This window comes from Propithecus coquereli, unplaced genomic scaffold (assembly GCF_000956105.1).
Source record: "Propithecus coquereli isolate 6110/MARCELLA unplaced genomic scaffold, Pcoq_1.0 Scaffold147, whole genome shotgun sequence".
In the NCBI taxonomy this organism is placed as follows: Eukaryota; Metazoa; Chordata; class Mammalia; order Primates; family Indriidae; genus Propithecus; species Propithecus coquereli.
In genome coordinates, this window is record NW_012139080.1 from 6657243 (window position 1) to 6680444 (window position 23202).

Here is a 23202-nt window from a genome sequence, read left to right on the forward strand (position 1 = left end):
CAGGGTCTCACTCTTGCTCAGGCTGATCTCAAACTCCTGAGCTTAATTAAGCAATCCTCCCACCTGCCTCCCAGAGTGCTAGGATTACAGGCATGAGCCACCGCGCCCCACCTTAAATAAGATTTTAAAGGAAGCAAAAATCGTAAAGGAAAAGATTGAGGCTGGGTGCAGTGGCTCATGCACTTTGGGAGGCTGAGGTGGGAGGATTGCTTGAGGCCAGGAGTTCCAGACCAACCTGGGCAATATAGCAAGACTCCATCTGTACAAAAAAAAAAAAAAAATTAGCTGGGCATGGTGGCACACACCCAGCTACTCAGGAGGCTGAGGCAGGAGGATTGCTTGAGTACAGGAGTTTGAGGCTTCAGTAAGCTATGATTGCACCACTGTACTCCAACCTAGGCAACAGAGCAAGATCCTGTCTCTAAAAAAAAATGAAATTTTAAAAGAACGATTGAGATATTCAATCAAATCAAAATCTTCTATTCATCAATGGACAGCAAAAAAAAATAAATTACAAAAAGATATATATGTAATGCACATAATAGAAAAAAGATTAATACTAACAATATATCAGAACTTCTACAAATCAACTTTTTTTAAACAAGCCCAACAAGATAATAGGATAAATGGGCAGAAGAGGTAAACCACTGCAAAGTTAGAGGGTACAACGTGCACGATCACTCACATTTCTGACTCCAAGTGCAAGTTCAGGTTGTTTCCAAAACCGCACTCAAGTTTGGTAGTGTGCTCACTGAAAGCTCTCATATCCACAGTTACAGTTTATTATAGGGAAAGAATTAAAATCAACAGGCTTTTAAAATCTTTAAAAGATTAAAATGAGCCAAGGGAAAAAGCACATAGGCCAGAGTCAGGAAAGTACCAAAGGCAGAGCTCCTAGTTGTCCTCTCCCCTTGGGGTCAGGCAGTGTTACTTTCCCAGGATCAACGTGTGACGTTTCTCCTGGGGTACTACCAACCAGGTAGCTCACCTGAGCTCTGGTGTCTAGAGTCTTTACTGGGGCTTCATGGTATGCTGTCCAACTGGCTGACCTCATTTTCCAGGCCCTCTGGAGGGCAAACTGATAGCACATGACTCAATGCTCCCACCATAAATTACACTGTTAGTCACATTGTTCGTCTATTTCTTATGATCCACGGCCCCTGGGCAAACAAACACACTCCTATCAGGAGTGATATTCCAAAGGCTTAGAGACTACTAAGAAGCTGAGGACAAAAGCCAGGCCTCTTTTTGGGAAAAGTCAAATTCTTTACTACACAACCAGAAATTCATAGTTAAAAAAAAACTAAACTGGCCGGGCGCGGTGGCTCACGCTTGTAATCCTAGCTCTGTGGGAGGCGGAGGCGGGCGGATCCTTTGAGCTCAGGAGTTCGAAACCAGCCTGAGCAAGAGCGAGACCCCCGTCTCTACTAAAATTAGAAAGAAATTAATTGAACAACTAAAAATATATAGAAAAAATTAGCCGGGCATGGTGGCGCATGCCTGTAGTCCCAGCTACTCGGGAGGCTGAGGCAGGAGGATCGCTTGAGCCCAGGAATTTGAGGTTGCTGTGAGCTAGGATGACGCCACGGCACTGTAGCCCGGGCAACAGGGTGAGACTCTGTCTCAAAAACAAACAAACAAACAAACAAACAAACAAAAAACTAAACTAACAAATGGCTGATAAACACATGAAAATACATTCAACCTCACTAGTAATTAAGGGCTTGCAAATTAAAACCATAGTGAGATAATATTTTATACTCATGCATTTGGCAAAAAATCAAAAGTAGAACCCCCATGTAGAGTCATAGGGACTCTGATACACTGTCAATGAGAGTATCAACTGGAGAAACAATTTTGAGGATAGTTTAGCAATAACTAGTAAAATTGAGCATGTACAGATCTAGAGTCAGTTTTATATATAAAACAGATGCAATGCACAAGAATGTCTATAGCAAAATTGTTTGTTTGGGCTATAAATTAGAGACATCCTTAATGTCCATCATCAGGAAAGCGGAAAAACAAATTGTGGTATGTTTATGCAATGAAATATTATATACACCAGTGAGAAATGAATAAAAGCTATGCATATCAAAGAGGCTGAATCCTACAAACATGATCCTAGCAAAAAGAACATTGGCAGAAAAATACGTGTTTTACTATAGTATTTATACAAAATCTACATTATTTGTATAAAGCTTTAAAAAGCTGCTTAGGGATACCCACATCTATGTTATAGTTTTAAAGAAATGAAAGACAATGATAAATAGTAAATTGAGGATAACAAAGATCTCTTTGGGGATGAAAGTGAAGACGATTAGGGTGGTATAGATATGGGGCCTTTCATTTCTTAAGTGGGGTAGTAGGTACATGGGTAACTGATTATGTCATTGTATACTTGTATAGTGTATAGTACTTTCGAAAAATATATGTGGTATGTATATATACATATATATACACATGTATATATGTGTATGTGTGTATATATGTCTGTGTGTGTAGTCACATACATACATACCATAGCCTGTTTTAGAGCTGTATTAATTGGTTTGTGCCTAATTGTATTATACAATAATTGCCTTTGCAGCCTAAATGCTGAAAGGGAAGGCAGTCAGCAATTTTACATGGTAAATGGAAAAGTAATTTCTACATATTCAGAACATGCAGCTTTACTAAGCTTGCCTTTCAGTTTCCACCTAGAATAATAGGTGGCGTCTTTCTTGCGTAGGATGTGTGCCGCAGTACTGCTTTACCTGGGATGTGGTCTGACAATCAAGGAAAAGATGGTTTTGAGTGCCCGTTATGTGTGAGGTACCATGGGAAATTTTAAAGGATAGATAAGGCAGCATTTCTGCGTTTAATCATCGAGAATATATTTGGGGAGGGCAGAAAGAGACATGGGGTAACTAATAAAAGAGGGCAGCAATGATAAACAGCCCTTTGCATGGTGCAGTAAATCTCAAACAGTAGTTTGAAGAAGGTCTTGGAGGGAGCACGGATTGACGTGCTCAAAGAACGCTTGCCTGTGAATTTTCAAAAGCAGCTCACGAAGACCACAAGTGTAATTAGCCTTATTCATCATGATGAGGTATTTGATCAAAGCTCTTATGGAAGTAAAACTTGTTTCTAGAAAATGATTTTAAATATTATGCCAATCTTCTTACAATGCCATTTTTAAAAATAGGTAAGTAGTCAGAATATTTTTAAAGTTTCTTTAGAAATTATTACAGCACACTGTTATTTAACTTCACTCTAAGAGCAACCCGTAATCACTGACATTTTCAGACTTTAACTTGTAAGGACTTAAAATGCCAAATGTGGATGTATTTACTGACTTGATGTAAATAAAGAATAGCTTCATATTTCCAAGCAACATGCATCCATGTCTCATAAGCACAACCTTCGTCCTTTCTGCTTAAACCAGTGGGATTTCCACTCCATTTTTTGAGACTGAAAGCGCGGATTTTGATAGTTTGTTGCTCATGTCTATATTGGCAAGTACAGGACCTCCTGTGAATCAATTCTGTTTGCCACACAAAAGGAAAATGAAGCAAAAGCAAATGCATTCAAAATGTATTGGAAAAAGTGACCAATATTTGCTGTGTAATTAGGAAAATAAAATATAGCACCAGAGATATTCTGGTAAAGAGACCTGTGATCACAGATAAACAACTTAAGCATCTTTCTGCCACTTTTGTAGGACAGAAAATGTATTCACGTCCCTAAAGTTGATAAACTAAATATTCTGATATTGATTTACAGTCTACAGGCTGGAATGTAATCACACATACATAAATCCATTAAAAATTGTAAAAGTAATTCTGTGTCAATGTTTTCTTAGGTCATTTTGTAAGATAGAAAAATGGACCACATACAGGGAATATTTTATATATATATATATGCCTATATATTCATAAACTATATCTTGATATATAAAAAATTGTAAACATCATTTGCCTATAAGGAGGGCAGCTAGGTGATTTAGGGACATCAATGGGATGAGAAGGTTTAGTATATGTTGCTTTGGACTTTCTGACTTTTTAACTATGTGTTTGTATTATCTATTTAGTAAATAGAGTTACTTTTATAAGTAATAAAAATCCTAGATTGTCATTATACCATAACCTTCTCTACATGATTTGGTACTAATTGTTCATAAAAGATTCAACTAAAATGTAGTGCCACAAAGAATATCAACCTCATTGTTTTATAATCCTAGTTCTCCTGTTATCTGGAACAGTATTATTCTCTTTCTCATAAACAAAAGAAAATGTTAAATCATACTGATAATTGGGAAAATGTAAATTAAATCAACAAGATGCCATTTTTCTGTCATCTGAGAGGAGTTAGAAAGGAAGTGCTGTCCAGTGCTGGGTTCTGAGGTGGTCAAGGAAGGCCACAAGGGGGCGAATGCTTGAAAGGTCGTGATAGAGAGCAAGAATGTGCCACACAGAAGAGGAGTGGTGCAGGCATCCAGGGGAGGCTGAAGCATGGCCAGCGGCAGCATGCAGAGGAGCGTGGCACCTCTAGGGACTCAAATGAAGCAAGTGAAGGAATCGCAGGAGGAGATGCCATCAATTGGGCTAGCAGGTCACAGACGCTTGTACGGTTCCTAAATACCATTACCCACTGAAAGGAATGAGGCCTTCCTGGAGAAATGGCTGGTTCTAGGGCTGGAGCAGAGGAAGGACCAGTTAAACTTGGAACATCTTGAGCCAGAAAGTAAAAGAGCACTAAAAAATATGATGGTGACATCTCAAAAGGACACAGAAGCCAGTAGGAGTGGCACCCACTAGTCAAACTTGGGACAATCTGAGCATCAAAATAAATAGTGACAATGTAGGATTATAACCCATTGTATAAACCAGAGGTGGGGAAGCTTTTCATGTGGGAGGGCTGTATTAATTTAGTAATGAAATAAGGCCACATTCAAGAAACTTCAATTAGACATACGTAAAAATGTACATTCTGTAAAAATCTAACTACTCTATACTTAATAATTTCAAAAAATGAAAACTATTTGTTAATTTTAAAGTTAACTAATAAGCTCTTAGTGACCTTGTTGTGTCTGCTTCTTGTTGGAAAGCATTTGAATATTTGGTTCTAGCATGGAGGTCTGTAGTTTCAGTTGATCCTGTATGTAGGTATCAGTTATTTGTGACCTTAAAGGTTTCTTGATTTGGGTTAGGTAGGAGAATGTAGATGTGCAGGAATAAGTGGTGGGAAAGCAAGCAAGCATTTTTGGGGCAAGTTGCTGAAGGAGTGAGTGTTCTACTGCATTTTTCCATATTTCAACTGGACCTTTCTTAACACCAGACAATAACTTTAAAATGTCATCTACAGAGAGCTCAATCAATTCCATTTGTAGTTCTTCAGGTGCCTTGGTGATACCAACTAGGTGAGGCTGAAATGTTAATTTGAGTTTGATCTCATGATTCTCAAAGTCAGTGAACCTTTCATTGTATTCTCCAATTCATAGGTCTATGACAACTGCGTATTCTTCAGATGATTGGCATATATCATCCTGCTCATCAATGACCTTTGCTAACTGGAGAAAACGTTCATCTGAAATTTCCTTTTGAAGAAGTGTTTTGAAAAAAGATAGCTTTTTTTCAAAATGCTTGGATTTTTTGCTACATATCATATATAGACTTAATTTTATCTTGCAAAGAAATATTCAAGTCATTTTGATTTGACATGGTATCACACGGAAATGCTGCATTCCTATAGAAATCTTCTTTCAATAATTCACGTTGCTGATTCTGTTCTTCATAAAATTTAACTATCTGTTCTCACAGAAATAAAATTTTGGCTAACACCTGTCCCTATGATAGCCAACACACTTTAGAATGATACAGCAAACCCACACTGAATACCTCATTGTTCAACTTTAGCATGTTACAAAACTGAGGATGCCATGCTGCATTTGCAGGAATATAGTTAACACAACTTATAACTTGTTGCAAAGTGTCCCTTAAAATAGTAGCTTTAGCACAGAGATTTTGCTCATGTATGATACAATGAAAAGAAATGAGAGCATCTGAATCTGTTAATACTTTTTTTATCTGTGCAATAAACCCTTCATGTTTTCCTGTCATGGAAGGTGCACTGTCTGCACATACACTCACTAAATTTAACAAATTCAGTGCAACTTTACAACATTTATCTCGAAAGTTACTGAAGATATCTAGTCTCCGTGTTCTGTTTGCAAGAGTGCCAAAAGCAAGTAACTCTTCCTAGCAAAGAAAATCTTCTGTTATGACTCAAATGAAGTATAAAACCTGTGCTGAGTCAGTAGTATCAGTTGATCCAAAGTGATTGAATAATATATATTTTCCTTTTGAAGTATTACATGAAGTTGTTCTGTTAAGTTGAAAGCTAATTCATGCTGCCGATCAGTTACAGTTCTCCTTGAAAGAAGCAGTTGTTTATACTTTGAAACGTTATCAGGGTCTAAGTATCCTACAACTTCTACAATACATTCTTTCACAGTTTCTGCATCACTGAATAGCTTCCCTTTTTCCCAAGTATGTAAGCTACTTTATAAGTTGCTTCATTGGCATTATTTCCAGGTATTATTGCTGCTTGAAAGAATTGTCTTTGGTTTTGCTTTTCATCTTTTAATTTCTACAGTACAACCTTTCGTGCTTCTCCCTCTAATTTAAAATAGTTGTGGTTCTCATGAGTGTTACAATGCTGATGAACACTGAATTTCTTTAATGTTGATATTATGGTATCACAAAGCAAGCAAATCATTTTATCTTTAACAGAAACAATATTGCAATTCCCAATCCTCATTAAAAAATCTGTTTTCTAGGCCGGGCACGGTGGCTCACGCCTGTAATCCTAGCACTCTGAGAGGCTGAGGGGGGAGGATTGCTTGAACTCAGGAGTTCGAGACCAGCCTGAGCAAGAGCGAGACCCCGTCTCTACTATAAATAGAAAGAAATTAGCCAAACAACTAAAAATAGAAAAAATTAGCCGGGCACGGTGGCGTGTGCCTGTAGTCCCAGCTACTCCGGAGGCTGAGGTAGGAGGATCGCTTGAGCCCAGGAGTTTGAGGTTGCTGTGAGCTAGGCTGACCCCACGGCACTCTAGCCCGGGCAAGAGAGAGAGACTCTGTCTCAAAAAAAATCTGTTTTCTTCCTTCAGCATCCTCTTGGTCTTCTTTGACATGATGGGCTGTTAAGCAGACAATTAAAAATACTGTCGAGCTGTGCAACTATTCACAAATTCCACAAACAGAAACACAGCGCACTGTTGTCAAAAGCTGGTAACAGACTGGCGTACTCGACCTCCATAAACTCTTGCCAATCAGCCTTGTGCGGAAGTGGTGCCAGTCAGGTGGGCGAAGTTAGAACTAAATCATGAGCATAGCAGCTGTCAATTTAGCCCTTATAGCTCACTAATGTTCTAATTGTGCCAGTCAATCTGGGAGGATTATTTTGTTGAAACTTATTTTATTCTTTGGTATTTTAAATGCATTCATTTAAAAAATGAAATAAAAATATAAAAGACAAACAAAAATGTATTAATAAAAATAAAAGGATTTGTTCTGTAAAATTTGGATTCAGTCAAAAGGCTGCACTTAAGGACCTAGAAGGCTACATGTGGCCTTAAGGCCACAAGTTCCTCACCCCTGGTGTAAACCAAGAATTAATCAATAATCCATCCATTCACCTACATAGATACATATGTATATACATACATATAAGGGAGAGAAAAGAAAGCTCATCCTTCTGTAGAATAATTAATAAATGTATACAATAATTAGAAAATCAGCAATCTACAACCATTGTAGTAACAACTGATTCAGAACTATTTCTAGAAGCTGATTGCCCATATTATGGGCCTCTCAGCCTTCTGTTTTTTATTTTGTTTCGTCTTCTTCACAGCTCAGAAAACACCTTTCAGTCACGGTGATCACACACTGTGGCAGTACGCAACTCATTCCTAGTTCAGCCTTCTGTCTTTTTCTTTTGCATACCCCCTAACTTTGGATAAAATAATTCACTGTTCACTTGAATCTGCATTTAAAAGTGGAAGGGAGAAAATTAACAGAATCCAATCTAATTAGCCCAAAGGTATGCTCTGGTATCATTGAAGAGGAAAAAAAAATCATGACTAGACGAAAACTTCCCATCGTATGAGAATTTAAAACTATATAAATCTGCGCATTTTGGTCATTCCTGCTCTCCCTTTTTCTATGGAGAACAGTGAGCGGGTGGGGATCCAAGAGTGGGCAAGGATTTCCTCATATGTGGAGGAATTTGTAACAAGAAGAAAAATCACCTAATATATTGGAATTGGTAGCTAGTTCTCTTCCAAAGCCGGAAAAGTCTTTGCAAGGAATTTTCTTCCCAGCCACAACAGGAGATAAAGAATAAAGTGCTTTTACACTTTCACAACAAACAGAGGTGACTTGAAATTGATGCCTTTAATTTACTTCTAACTGTGTGGATAAGGGGAAAGTCAGACAAGGGCGTCTTTCTTGTCCTTAGACAACTGGAAAGAAATCTGTGTAGTGAGAATAAAAGAAGCTGTTAGGGTGAAGGCGGCTGTTAGCTACTGTGGATTACCTGATGACCTCAGTGATTATGACCCTGAAGCACACTTTGTCCTGCCCCCAGGGGAGGCAGCCTGGTGGGGTGTTCCTGGCAGCTAGCACCAAAGGCAGGGACGACTTGGATCTGCAGCAAATTTTGCAGAGCTCAAGAGAGAACAGCCAAGTCCTGTCTTAAGAAGAAGACGGTGACTCTAGCCTGCACATCCTGTCCAACTCGGTCAGGGTGAGAGAGTCAGAGGTAAGTTTCAGAAGCTGAGATCTGGTGCCGAAGAGGTGTCAGAAATGGAGAGGAGCACACAGGAGCAAGGGGAGAAGGAGAATGCAGCAGAGGGGGTCGGGATAGAGGGCTGATACAGGGGACCATGCTTGTGTTTTCGTGCATGGTATTTTTAAAAGGCCCATTGATCCTATGGCTTGTTTTGGACAGTGGTTACACAAGTATATGTGATTTTAAAACCTATTGGAATAACATCGAAGGTCTTTCCTTTTATTATCTGCTAATTATACCTTGATTCTTTTTGAAGCCCATTGGAAGTAGACACAGCAGGAAATTTCCCTAGCTAAAAATCACAGTTTTTTTTTTTAAGACTAGTCAAGTGCAGTAGTGACAAAGGAGTAGAACAAGAAGCTGGATTTGTAACCATCTGTAACTGACTGTGGACGATCAATTGAGATAACTCACTACCTTTGGGCCAGCCTGAAATCACAATCTTAAAGTGCCCCCAGAGCTTACTCTGAACAGAAGGTTAATAAATCCTCATAAGGTCTCCTTTACGCATACAAAAATGAGGTAGTCAGAGACTGCACAGCCTAAGAATTCAGACAAAAATAGAGAAGAGATTCTAATTTCAAAATTCTTTTGGACCTTGGTGTAAATAAAAGTACCCCAGATGTAGTTGATTCTGCTTTTTGGTCAGAGTACAAGAGGTCTGATTTCTTTTGCACAAGTAGGCCTCTAGGTATTTTGAGAAGCCAGAAGAAGGAACTGAAATTGCTGTGCACAATAATTTAAAATACTATCTCCCTTGTGAACCAAAGAAGCTGAGAAGTTTAATGAAAAAAAGTTTGCATTCCTTAATATGGATATAGCTGTACCTTCTAGTAACAATGGTAGGACATTTTACTCAAGTTTATCTAGAAATTGAATGCTACCAAGCAACTCACAGTAAGAATTTTAAAATATGTAAGAATATAGAATAAAGGTGACTTTGATTATGAAAATTTCCAAACAGAAAAAAAAGAGAAAAATAATGAAAGAACCATTGTAACCATTACTTGGATTCAACAGCTGTTGATGCTTTTCTATAGTTGCTTCCTAGACAGGTAGGGAGGTAGATAAATAGATAGGATAAGACACAGGGTATGTATTTACCAAACCATTTTAAAGCGTTCCACAATAATACTTTAACTTACGCATCTTCCTAGATGTATTAATCTGCTCAGGTCGCTATAACGAAATAGTATACAATGAGCGGTTAAATAGCAGACATTTACTTCTCAGTTTATTTATTTCACTTATTTCTGTTCTCCAAGCAGTTTTGGAGGCTGGGAAGTCTAAGATCGAGGTGCCAGCTGATTCAGTTCCTGGGGAGGGCCCTCATCCTGGCTTACAGATGGTCACCTTCTTTCTGTGTCCTCACGTGGCACAGAGAGAGAGAATGCGATATCTCTCTGTTCTTCTTCTAAGGGCACTAATCCCATCATGAGGGCCCCACCTTCATGACCAAATCTAACCATCTAATTACCTCCCAAAGACCCCATCTCCAAATACCATCACATTGGGGTTACAGTTTCAACATACAAATTTTGGGAGGACACAGTTCAGTCCATAGCACTAGAATAAGGCCATTCAACTATATAACTACATTGCTATGACCACACCCAAAACACTTAACAATAGTTCCCTAATATCACCAAATGCCTAGTCCATATTCATGTCTCCAGTCATCCATAAGATGTCTGTTACAGCTGGTTTGTTCAAACCTGGACCAACTAGGGACTGTGCACTGCATTTGGTTGTTCTGCATCTTAAGGCTCTTTTAATCTACCACAGGTCACCTCCCTAGCCCCTGCCCCTTGACCCATTTTTTTCCATAACGTTTACTTGTCGAAGAGAGTTTGTAGAAAGTCCGACATTCAAGATTTGTCAGATTGTTTCCCTATGAGTCATTTAACTTGTTCCTCCATCCCCCTATGTTTCTTATAAACTGAATTAGATCTTAAGGCTTGATTAGATCTAGGGTAAACATTTTTGGCTAAGATAGTTTATAGGTGGCCGGGCGCGGTGGCTCACGCCTATAATCCTAGCTTTCTGGGAGGCCGAGGCGGGCGGATTGTTTGAGCTCAGGAGTTCGAAACCAGCCTGAGCAAGAGCGAGACCCCGTCTCTACTAAAAATAGAAAGAAATTAATTGGACAACTAAAAATATATAGAAAAAATTAGCCGGGCATGGTGGCACATGCCTGTAGTCCCAGCTACTCGGGAGGCTGAGGCAGAAGGATTGCGTGAGCCCAGGAGTCTGAGGTTGCTGTGAGCGAGGATGACGCCACGGCACTCTAGCCTGGGCAACACAATGAGACTCTGTCTCAAAAAAAAAAAAAAATAGTTTATAGGTAATCCTGGGTATATCATGTTGCGTCACATCAGGAATTTATCTCACTGGACACCAAACCATATTATAAAGCTACTGTAATTTAAATAGTGTGCACAGACACAGGCATAGACAAAAAGTTTGATAGAAAAAAGAGGCTAGAATCAGGCCGCAGTATATATGAGAAATGTACATATAAAAGGGTACCATTACAAATTAATGTGGAAGGCCATGGGTGGTGGCTCATGCCTATAATTCTGGCACTTTGGGAAGCCGAGAAGGGAGGATTGCTTGAGGCTAGGAGTTCGAGATCAGCCTGAGCAACATAGCGAGACCCCATGTGTACTCCCCACAAAAGAATTTTTTTAAATTTAAAAAATCTAAAAAATAATAGGGAAAAGATGTAATAAAAAGTGTTGGGATAAAAATAGATTCCTACCTTATCCTATAGCCCAAAAATAAAATCCAGATAGATTAAAGAGATACATATAATAACAACACTAAAAGAAATAGGAGAGAGTAAAGAATATTTTAAAAATATTAGGATGGGAAAAATAAGATATGTACACTGCCTGGAAGCCTTAAAGAAAGATTGGTAAAATTTATTTGACATTAAAATACTTAAAATTTCTGTAAAGCAACATGAATAGACTAGTACAACAAAGAAAAAATAGGCATCATCAGCAAAGGTTGGAGGGCTGATATCCATAATATATAAAAAGCTGCCACAAATCTAAAAGAAATTTAAAATAATCAATTAGGAAAATAGGCAAAGGATATAAATAAATTTTTAGAGAAAATACTACAAACATCTAATGAGATCTCAGCTTTACTAGTGATCAGAGAAATGCAATGAAAATAAGTGAGATATTTTTTATTCTTGAATGTAGAAGTAATGATTATATCCAGTGACTTCAAGGGTGTGGGGAAATGGGTACTCTTAAATATTGTTGGTGTTAATATCAATGAAACTTTAAAAAGTGAATGCCTATTCAGTAAAGCTGCCTTGGAGCACAAATAGAATCTCATCCTTATGTCTCCTGTGATCTATGTCTTTTTAGAATTATACTTTAAGAAAGACGGGCTGGGTGCAGTGTGGCTCACACCTGTAATCCTAGCACTCTGGGAGGCCAAGGCAGGAGGATTGCTTGAGCTCAGGTGTTTGAGGCCAGCCTGAGCAAGAGTAAGACCCTATGTATATTAAAAATAGAAAAAATTAGCTGGGTGTGGTAGCACCTACCTGTAGTCCCAGCTACTCTGGAGGCTGAGGCAGGCAGGAGGATCACTTGAGCCCAAGAGTTTGAGGCTGCTGTGAGCTATGATGCTATGATGACGACACTGCACTCTAGCCCAGGCAACAGAGCAAGACTCTATCTCAAAAAAAAAAAAAAAAAAAGAAAGAAAGAAAAGAGGACAACATCCAAAGAACTCCCAAAATGAGTCAAGTGGCCAGCATTTTTATTGAAAGGAAGTTACTTTTCCATTTTCCCCTATGTATATAAGTAAGTTTAACACGTCACATTGAGTGCCTATTATATGTGTAGTATTTTGTATAAAGAATGCCTCTCACTTTTTAATGAGCATCTGATCCCTCTCTCCCTCTCCACCCCAATATTGTGAGAATACTGACTGAGGAAGCTTTGCTTTTATTCACTGAGAAACAACTAGAGTGTTAATGCAAGTTTTATAGCCAGAATTTTGATTTTCAGTTTCATTCTGCATTGCCAACATGCTCCAATTGAGAGAATTCTTTTATGATATATTATTGCTTGCATTTGTAAAAAGGAGTCTAGTTTTTTTTTTTTTTAATTTTACACAGTGGATAAAAAAATGATCACAATCTATAGTGCTTCCAGACCAGCCTGGGCAACACAGCAAGACCCTATCTCTACGGAAAAATAAAATAAAAAATTAGCCAGGCATGGTGGCACAGGCTACTTGGAGGGTAAGGCAGGAGGATCCCTTGAGCTCAGGAGTTCAAGGCTGCAGGACGCTATGATCAGGCCACTGCACTCCAGCCTGGGCAACAGAGCGAGACCCTGTCTCTAAAAATAATAATAATAATAAAACCCAACAGTGGTTATTTATAAGGGTAGGTGGATTTTGGTGTGAAGGTAAAGAAGAACTTTAAATATCTTTGTTGCTTAAATTAAAAAAAAAATATGTGTTCATGTATTATATTGTCTTTTGGGATGAGACTGAAGAGAAAAAAAAAATGCCTTACTTAAAAATCTTCGAAGTAAAAAGATGCTATCAGAAAATAATTCCTAGATTTAAGAAGCGAATAGCGAGGAGGCTGGCCAGTGAGGAGATGGCATTCGGTGTTGGTAGACATATTCAGCCCAAGAAAGCATGAATGTACCAATCTTCATGGATTTTTTCATGTTTTCCATTTCTCCCATATTATTAAATTCTAGTCTGTGGATTACTGACTACCTGGCAGTACCTAGAATGCATGTCAGCATTTTTCAAAAGGTAACGTGAGAGAAAGATTTAGGTATCACTCAGTCCCTTGAGGCACAGGCCTCTTTGGCTTTTGGGTGAAAGCATCTTTAAGTGTTATGATCAGTCATACTCTGATCACAAGACTTAAAATAAACAGAATTCTTACCATTTTCTACTCCCGCCCCCTGGCATTCCATTATTTTATTATTTATTTTATTTACAGTCATACTTCCCACAAAGTTTCAGTCAATGATAGACCACATATACAAAGGTAGTCCCATAAGATTACAATATTGTGTTTTTACTGTACCTTTACTGTATTTAGATATATTTAGATACACAAATACTTAGCATTACAACTGCCTACAGCATTCAGTGCAGTAACATGCTGTACAGTTTTGTACCCTGGAGCAATAGGCTATACCATACAGCCTAGGTGTGTAGTAGGCTATACCATCTAGGTTTGTGTAAGTCACTCTATGATATGTGCACAATGACAAAATTGCGCAAGGACGAATTTCTTAGAAGTACCCCTGTTATTAAATGATGCATGACTGTATTTATCTTTAGCAGGGTGTATACATAAACAAAAACAAGCTAACGGCAGAAATGTTCTTTTAAAAATCGATAATATTAGGGTCTGATCTGAGGTCCAAAGAAGTTAATCCAAATCTCTGACATGTATACAACTGTAGAGGTTATCCAATTTCAGAAGCCCACCTATAGGCCTGCAAAGTAAGATCCCTTCAGATTGCTCTCACCTGTGAAGAATGGTGCCAGCCCCTCCATACTATGGAGCCACATGTGTTTCTGTACCCCAAATTTCCAAACCAAACTCATTCAGTGACCTGGCACAACTGCTGTGACCTCTCAAATGAGAGATTCCTCACCTATAAAATGAGGACAGTATCATTTAACAGGGCATTTGTGTGAAACCCCTAAGCACAATGTCCAGCAAGTTGTGGTAGCTCAGTAAGTATTCATTCCTTCCCTTTTTACAGTTCTAAAAGATTTTCAGACTCAGAAGAACATGAGGAACTTCAGATTAAAGCTAGGATTGCCAGACTACCAATTAAACAAAACCAACCCTTCTTAAATATGCTAGCGAAGATTTCAGTGTGTGCCCATCCCACATGCTTGCCACATAAACCCTCTAGATTTTATGAAAACTTGACCTTACACAAATTATTCATCTCCACATAATTAAAGCTGTAATTCACGGATTCTGAAACTTACTATTATTTTGAAAGGAACATCACATACCTCTCAATCAGTTGCTACTGATTTTAGTGTAAGATTTCAAATTTTCAGAGTATGACTTATTTGAAATACACGTGTAGGAAAATGTCATAATTCCTTTCCTTTCAGGGTGAATTTACCTAGGAAAGATAGGAATATTTTAGAGCTGAGTTCTCCAATCCCGAGGCCAGGGAACCAGTACCGGTTCGTGGCCTGATAGGAACCAGGCTGAATAGCAGGAGATGAGCGGCAGGTGAGGAAGCGAAGCTTCATCTGTATTTACAGCGGCTCCCCATTGCTTACATTGCTGGCTGAGCTCTGCCTCCTGTCAGATCAACAGTGGCATTAGATTCTTGTAGGAGCTCGCACTCTACCATAAACTGCACATGAGAGGGATCTAGGTTGCCTGCTCCTTATGAGAATCTAATGCCTGATGACCTGAGGTGGAGCAGAGGTGGTGATGCTCCCGCTGGGGATTGCCTACAAATACAGATTATCATTAGCAGAAAGGTTTGACCACACAACAAATGTAGTGAGCTTGAATCATCCCAAAACCATCCCCCTACCTCATCCATGGAAAAATTGTCCTCCATGAAACCAGTCCCTGGTGCCAAAAAGGTTGGGGACCACTGTTCAGAGAACCCCTCCTTTTTGCTTTTCACTGTGCTGCGCATAATGCTGAGAATCACAACTAGATGAATCTATTCTTTAAACTCAGTTCCTGAAAAGACAACCCAGGGTCTTGAGAGAGTGTTTAGGTTCTCACCCTACCTTGGCCACTGCCACTTATTTGAGTCCCCATGTCCTCACTCTGAAAGGATAGCCTTGGACCAAATATTGCCTAAGGTGCTTTCAAGCTCTAAAATTCCGTGATCGAGTTCAAACGATGAACACCAAACAAACTAACTAAGCAAGCAAACTAAAGTACATTTCCTATGGCCAAATTCCCAAGCCTAGAAAGCAACTTACTGAAAAGGAGAAGTCAAATTTTTCAAGAGACTTGCCATACACCAAACAAATATCAGCTAAGAAATAGCACTTTTCTGTCACTATCTAAACATGACCTAAAAACAAAATATAATAGGGTTTAAAACTTTAATGTGTATACTTAGCACACAGGCTTCCCTTTCAATGGAAGATGCTTCCACATAATTACAAAATATATTCCTATACTTAATATTATACAAACCATAAAGTTATATATTTGCAAAATATAAAAATATTTAAATGGTATAATTATCTGTATTTATGACATTCGTCTTTGATTTAAATAATGTGCATTTTGTTAGAATTTCTAGCCCAAACACTATTTGAAAGTGAGAGAAAACGAACTGATATAAGTGAACTTCTTGGCACTTTAGTTTTCGTTAGACATTTAAATAAATTACTCTCAAAAAAACATAACGTCATGGGGTACTTGTAGTTCTGTAATTCTAGGGAGCCGGGGGACACTCCCTTGTAATATCTATTCAGAACGACCTATTCCCATAAAATCCCTGATAGTCTGGGAAGCTTTCTAATGTTGAGCCCCTAGACCAGTCTGAAAGGCCTTCTCTTCCGGTCAAAACAGAGTTGTATGACCACACAGCTTCTGCTTACCTAGATTTATTCCCACAGCTTTTCAAAGCCTCCCAAGTCTCTTGCTTGTGACCCTACAAACACATAGATCATTTTTACCTTAAGGCCTTGACTGATTTCCTTATGGGAAATGGGAAGAATGAACATGAGTATTAACCTTAAGTTCTTACAGAAATGCTGATCTCCAGCTCCACACTGAGAGAGACAAACACACAGCCCTTTCTTTCCCATTTAGTGGTGCTTAAGGCAAAAGTCCACAACAATAGAAGTCAAATACCGACCCCCCCAGATGCTGCATGAAAATTTGCATTTCTGAGAGGCTTCCAGTGGGGGACTGACTCGAATTCATCTTTCTCTTCCCCAGGCTGGCAGTAATTGCAGAACTTCTGGTAAAAGGTTAAAATGCTTGTGAAAAATAGCAGTAGCTTGCAGATGTAGAATTTGGGGCCATGCAATCGATAGGCTGCCCTCCAATCTTCTCACTCTTATAGATGCTACCATGGGCATTTGTTTAAAGGCCCTCAAAAATGACAGTTTTGGTTAAGTTCCAGAAAGACCAGCAAATTATTTTAACCCAGTATAAAAAGAAGGAGATGTGACCCTACAGTTTGCAAGTTAAAAGTTCAAGGACTAAATTTGCCGGTTGCTTCAATACTTCATAATATAATAGGACCTGTCGATGCCTCTGCTATACACAGGAATGGGTGTATAAAATTACTGAATTAACGTGAGTACTGGACTTCGAGATGAAAGAGGATGAGGTGCAAACCATTACAGTATATTGTGTTTCCACGGTAGTTTTATCGACTTCTTACTTAGTCCTTGCTTGGTCTTTTTGAATGCTGGGCATAGGTCGATAAATAGAGTGTAGCTGATTTAAATAGTTCCTCTGAAGTTCTGAAATCAACTCTACTTTAAATCTGTACAGCTGCGGGCAATATGATCACTCCGTACTCTTTTCCTAGCCAGCAGCCATGGCAAGAGTCCCTTTCACTTGGCGCGAATTACAAGGAAAACCAAGAAATACTTTAAAAAATATACATGCCAAAGACCTGGAGTTAAGTTGATAGGGTGGGGCTGTGTAAAGGTTTGGTGACTCACTAAAAGAAGTTGGGAACTGGCCTGTTGGCACTCGGAGGACACAGAAGAAACAAAAGTTAGGGGGTTGGCAGAGGGTCGTGAGCACACTTTATCTCTGATTGGAGGAACCGCTTAGACTTTTCTTTATGGCGTCACCGAGTACCTGCCTGTAGAAAGGCCCCGTCTCCGTGACGTCACGCCTCACTGACCAATGAAAGGCCTCAGTCTGCGGGCCCAGAGGAGGGTTGTGGGCCCTTTTTTGTGAATGAAGCTCTACGGAACAGCCCTCCCGGGGTCCCCGGGAGTCGCGGCCCGCGGTGCTCGGACGCCTTCACAGCAGCGTCCGCCGCCGCAGTGGGCGCGCGCGGTTACCCCGGGCAGCCCCAGCCGCCGGCGGCGGCACCGTCGCCTCGGCCGCGCCACCGGGCTTCGGGCACCTGGGGGCGGGCCGGGGGCGCGGGCAGCGGCAGGAGGCGCTGTAGCTAGAGCTGCGGCGCGGGTCCCGTGGCGGCGGCAGGAGGGAGCGCGGCAGGCGCCGTGGGCCGGGCCCCTCCTCTGTCTCCTGCGCGGCCGCCTCCCGCCGGGCTCGGCCGGCGCCCGCCATCCCCGCAGCGCCGCTCTGCGTCCGCTGCCCCGAGCGCCCGCCTACGGGGCTGGCGGGGGCCTCGGCGGGCGAGCGGGCACGCGGGGCCATGGTCGTGGCCCCCTGACGGACCGCGGCCGCCTCCATGAAGCGGAAGAGCGAGCGGCGGCCGTGCTGGGCCGCCGCGCCCCCCTGCTCGCGGCGCTGCTCGTCGACCTCGGCGGGCGTGAAGAAGAGCCGCAGCTCCACGCCGCAGGAACTGCACTGCCTGGACCAGCAGGACGACGTGTACCTGGACATCACCGGTGAGCCGGCGAGCGAGCGCGTGGCGGGGCACCCGGGACAGCCGCACCCCGCGCCGGGTCCTAGCCCACCCACCCAGGCTGCAGAGGCGCCTCCGGGGGCCCGGCTGACACGCCTCCACCCCCACCCCCATAAAAGCCCCAGCCGCCACACCCCCTTTAGGATCCAGCCTCCCTGGGAGCACCTCCCTACCCCGAGTTCCTAGCTGCGTTTGCTGCCAGCTGTAACTTTATCCGTTGTGCACTCTGCTCCAGGAAAATGGACCGAGGGTCACCTTTCTAAATTGCGGGCGTCAGCTGGGCGCCTGGAATATACAGTTCCTCCCCTCGGGTTTCTTCTGAGTTCTTGTAGATACCGCCTCTCGGGGTTGCGAGTTCGGTTGGCCCTCACGTGAGTCCGAACCTCTCAATCAGCCCCAGAGGATTCCCCGAGCGCGCCTGGCGCGGGAGCTGCCCCTTTTTGGCGTTGGCCAAATCCCCTCTGCTGTGTAGAGATGGAGACCCTGGTGGTGCAGTGTTCCCGGCCGGGCTCCGAAGCCAGAGCCACTTTTCTTGGTCCTCACTGCGCTCTCCCTTCCCCAGCGCGCGCATACCCCAGCACGCCTCAAGCCTCCAGAGGTTCATTCCTCTCCGATGCTTCAGGAAGGAAGGTGTCACGTTGATGGCATTTGAGCCAGTCGGCATGCTGAATGCCCAGAGTTGTCACTCTTGAGAACTCCCAGTCATCAGAGCAGGTAGAAAAGCAGCCTTTTGATAGCTATTTTATTAGTGCTGATTCCACCATTCTTGGAGACTAATAAATCCAATTTGGCAGCTGTTAGGTTTGCCAGGATTGACACTGAAGCGTGTGAAGGCACTAAATGTGATGATGTCTGTGGAAACGCTTTGTAAACAGCGTGTCTGTCTACGGTTTTAGGGAATTCGCAGTCTGTTTTCTGGGGTGGGGAATGTGTCAACCTCTGTGTGTGGCGTTTTTAGAAGATTGTTTCCCGCCCTTAGCTTTTGATAAACCGGGTAAGCTGGACTGGCAGGAACATTAATTTAGAAGTATTTACACAAACAGAAATCTAGGAGAAATTATATTCTAGGTTGATGGACAATCTGGAAACTAAGGTCCATTTTAAAGGAAGCTGAGAGTAGAGTAGTAGGTTTCTTAGTGTTGGGAGGCTGGCCCTTAGGAACCGAGGCTGAAAGAGGAAGGGGTTGCCTTAAGCACCTGTCCCCGGCTGGTACCTGCCCAAGTCCAGGGTAGGTGGTGGTGCTGCAGGAGGTGAAGCCTGCTTGCTGAGGCCGAGAATCCAGGTCCCTCCATGATAGGAGTGGTGGGGCCTACACATTCCTTCTGCCTTTTGTTATTTATACCTCCTGAAAGGATCTTTGTTCCGTGGCATTTAATTTTAGGGCAAGTAGTGCTCTTACATGGTACAGGACTCTAATGCTAAAGGAGTATGTAGAGAAAAATTGGTCTCACAGCTGCTGGTGTCCTTCTGTAGAGGCAACTACTGTTTCCAGTACTGTTTCCAACTACTGTTGCTTGTAAATCCTTCCAGAAGTAGAGTATGCAAGCATACTTTGTATATATTCTCTACCATACCCCCGCACAGTAGCATACAACTTGTTGTGCACATTCTATTTTCGCAGTATTTCTTAGCAGAATGATTCTTCTGTATTGGTGCATACAAAACTGGCTTACTTGATTTATTTGCTTAGGCCAAAGTATATATGGTTTTAAAGAATAAAATCATAAAAAGAATGGATTTAAATGTATGTATAGACTTAAATGTTTCGTAACTCATTTAGACATCTCCCTGTTGATGAACAGTCTTGGTTGTTTCCAATCAAAAAGATTTTTGAGATTAAAGTCATTGGAGTAAATCTTCCTCCTTGATGGAGGTAAAATGTGATGTGGCTAGCCTTCGTGAGGCAGTGACCGATTAATTAACTTATGAAAATTTCACCAAGCAGCATACTGACAGAATTGGTGCCTTGTATAAAGTAAAAATGCTGTCAGATTATAATCCCCAATAATAGAAGGGTCTAATGCTCTAGCCTTAATGTAAGATAGCTCAAGGGGAGTAAAGGTCATAGTTAGCTTTCCCTAGGATTTCTCCAGGTTTCCCTCAGTGATAGTCTTGACTTTCTGGAAAAATGATATTAAGTCAGTCTGTTGCAGTGTGATATACAAGACAAATTAACTTTGGATGCAGGCTTTGGATTCCTTTTTATCCGATTCATGGGGAATGCTTGAGGCCTTGTCCTCAGCAAATGGCAACTAGTCCTTTCCTTTTCAACTTGTTTTTCCCTCTGCTTTTGTTTTCTTAATGTATTTTTAGTTTTAGTTTTTTAAATTTTATTTTTTGTTTTGAGACAGAGTCTCACTCTGTTGCCCCAGGTGGAGTGCAGTGGGGTCATCATAGCTTACTGCTGTCTCCAACACTTAGGCTCAAATGATCCTCCTTCCTCAGACTCCTGAGTAGCTGGGAATACAGGCACGTGCCACAATGCCCAGCTAATTTTTCTATTTTTAGTAGAGACGGGGTCTTGCTTTTGCTCAGGCTCACAAACTCCTGAGCTCAAGCAATCCACCTGCCTTGGCCTTTCAGAGTGCCAGGATTACAAGTGTGAGCCACTGTGCCCAGCCTTTTTTCTTAATTTAGAAAGCAGTGCATGTATGCTTTTTGAATGGGGAACATTATCAAATGAGTTTTATCGATATACTCTCCCTCCCCAGGTAGTTTTTCCCCCTTTAATTTTCTATGCATATTCAAATTTCTAGAAATTGTGCCATACCAGCAAGAACAGTTCTCCTTTTAATGGAGAACTGTATTACATTGTATGGCTAAATCATGATTTATTTAGTGGCAATAAATAAATGGTTATTTGGGAGTTTTCCCAGTTCCTGTTGCAAATGGCTGCAGTAGCATCAGTGTACCCATCTGTCTACACATGTGACTATACCAATGAAATAAATTTCTAGAAGTGAAAATGCCAGGCCAAAATATGACATCCATTCGTCAGTGGACTTTTGGGATATTATGAATAATGCTGCTGTGAACATTCGTGTACAAGTTTTTGCATGGACATACGTTTTCAGTTGCGTTGGGTGTATACCTACAAGTAGAATGGCTGTGTCACATGGTAACTCCTCTCGTTTAACGCTCTGAGGACTTGCCAAACTCTTTTCCAAAGTGACTATACCACCAGCACTCTAACCAGCAGTGTACCAATGATTCCACATCCTTGCCAACACTTATTATTGGGTTGTGAAGATTCTTTCACAGTGGAGTAGGTTTGTAAATATTAATGCATGTTGTCACTTCTGCCCACCCTGTTCTTAATTATTTTTTTTTACTTTAGTCCCTTGACATTTTTATTGCAACCTATTTAATCTGTAAATTGAATTCCTGTAGATCCCAGGATATTTCGTGTGTGTATTTAATATAGGATGCTTAATGCCTATTTTTGTTCCTATTGTCCTTTGTTATGTGATCACTGTTGTGTAGTGTCTAGCCAGCCAGACCATTATACTGGGCATTTACTCTTGCTAGGAGCAGACTGAAGGGTTTAATTCCCACCCGACCCCATGCACCTCCCATCTGGCCATTCAGTTCTTACCATGTGCGATGACATGGATTTTTTGCATGAGCTGTATTCCTGGTGCAGTTCCAGTGCACCATGAGGACAAAAGTTCATAAAGGCAGTGTAAACTGTAAATGTTAATGCTAAAAAGGTGCTGAGTAAAGATATCAGAATGAGTTGTAACCAGTCTAGGAAGCTGGGGGCAGTGGGAAGATGAGGAGATGAGGAGGGTTTTCAGTTGGATTTGAAACTAGATAACTGTCAAGACGTGAGAAATACCAAAGAAAAAATGTTGGACACAGTCAGGCATTTGATTTATCTATGAACCTCCTTGATGCCAGAGGTCCGAATCTTTTTTATCTCTATTTTTCCATCCCTTAAATGGGGCCCTCCATAAATGACAGTGCACATTCTCCTTTCCTTAGGAAAAAAATTTTGAAGGCTCTAACACTACTGCATAATCTCTGTTTTCACAGATTATTGACAGGATGTAATAGGTGCAGAGCTTCGATTTATTTCACTTCTTTATTTTTTAAATTTCTGATTAGTAAAGAAAATTGGTAATAGCTCCTGGATAAAAGAGTCTTAGTAGGTTGTATTAAATTCTTTATTTTTTTTAAAGCTTTCCAGTGTTTGCCATGATTTAGCTTTTAAAGAGTATCTATATTATTACAGTAAATAATTTTATTGGAGAAACTCTGTTAAGGTCAGAATTGTCATTTTAAAGCTCTAACTAATGGTTGTGTACTGGATACTCATCAAATAAAATTAAACAGACAGCACTGCCCTCCCACCTCCCTTTCTTTTTAGGATCTTTAAAATTCACAGCAGACATCATTAGGCAGGGAAAATTTATTCATTAATTCAAGAAGTATTTATTGCATGCTTACTATGTAAAATAGTCATACATATTCATTGTTTGCAGCGATAGAAGTATATTTTTCTTGATAGAAAAGGAATGCTGTTACGTAGAGCACTGAGTCAAGGAGAAAAATTCATTTTCCTTCAAGTTTCATGATGTAGTAGATTATTGAGTTTCAGGAATTGAAGCTCATCAAAGTATGCAGTGTTCATTTTTCTTCTTGCCTATGACTTGTTTCTATGCTTACACTTAAGTTCATGCATATGTAAATTTGTTTTCTTGATTTCTGTGCTTGCTTAATTCTTCAACATCTTCACTTCTGATGGTTCATGTTAGTTATCTGCTTTAAATCTAATTCCTTAGGCATTCCAGCACCAC

At 40.7% G+C, this 23202-nt stretch overlaps 1 protein-coding gene across 1 annotated transcript; it reads right to left on the bottom strand.

Moving 5' to 3' along the window:
* Nucleotides 1–17980: 17980 nt before the first annotated feature.
* Nucleotides 17981–18381, bottom strand: LOC105806812. Its single transcript, XM_012640016.1, is given in 2 exon segments — nucleotides 17981–18142; nucleotides 18145–18381. Coding segments are annotated over 2 exon segments (399 nt in total).
* Between the last annotated feature and the right edge of the window lie 4821 nt (nucleotides 18382–23202).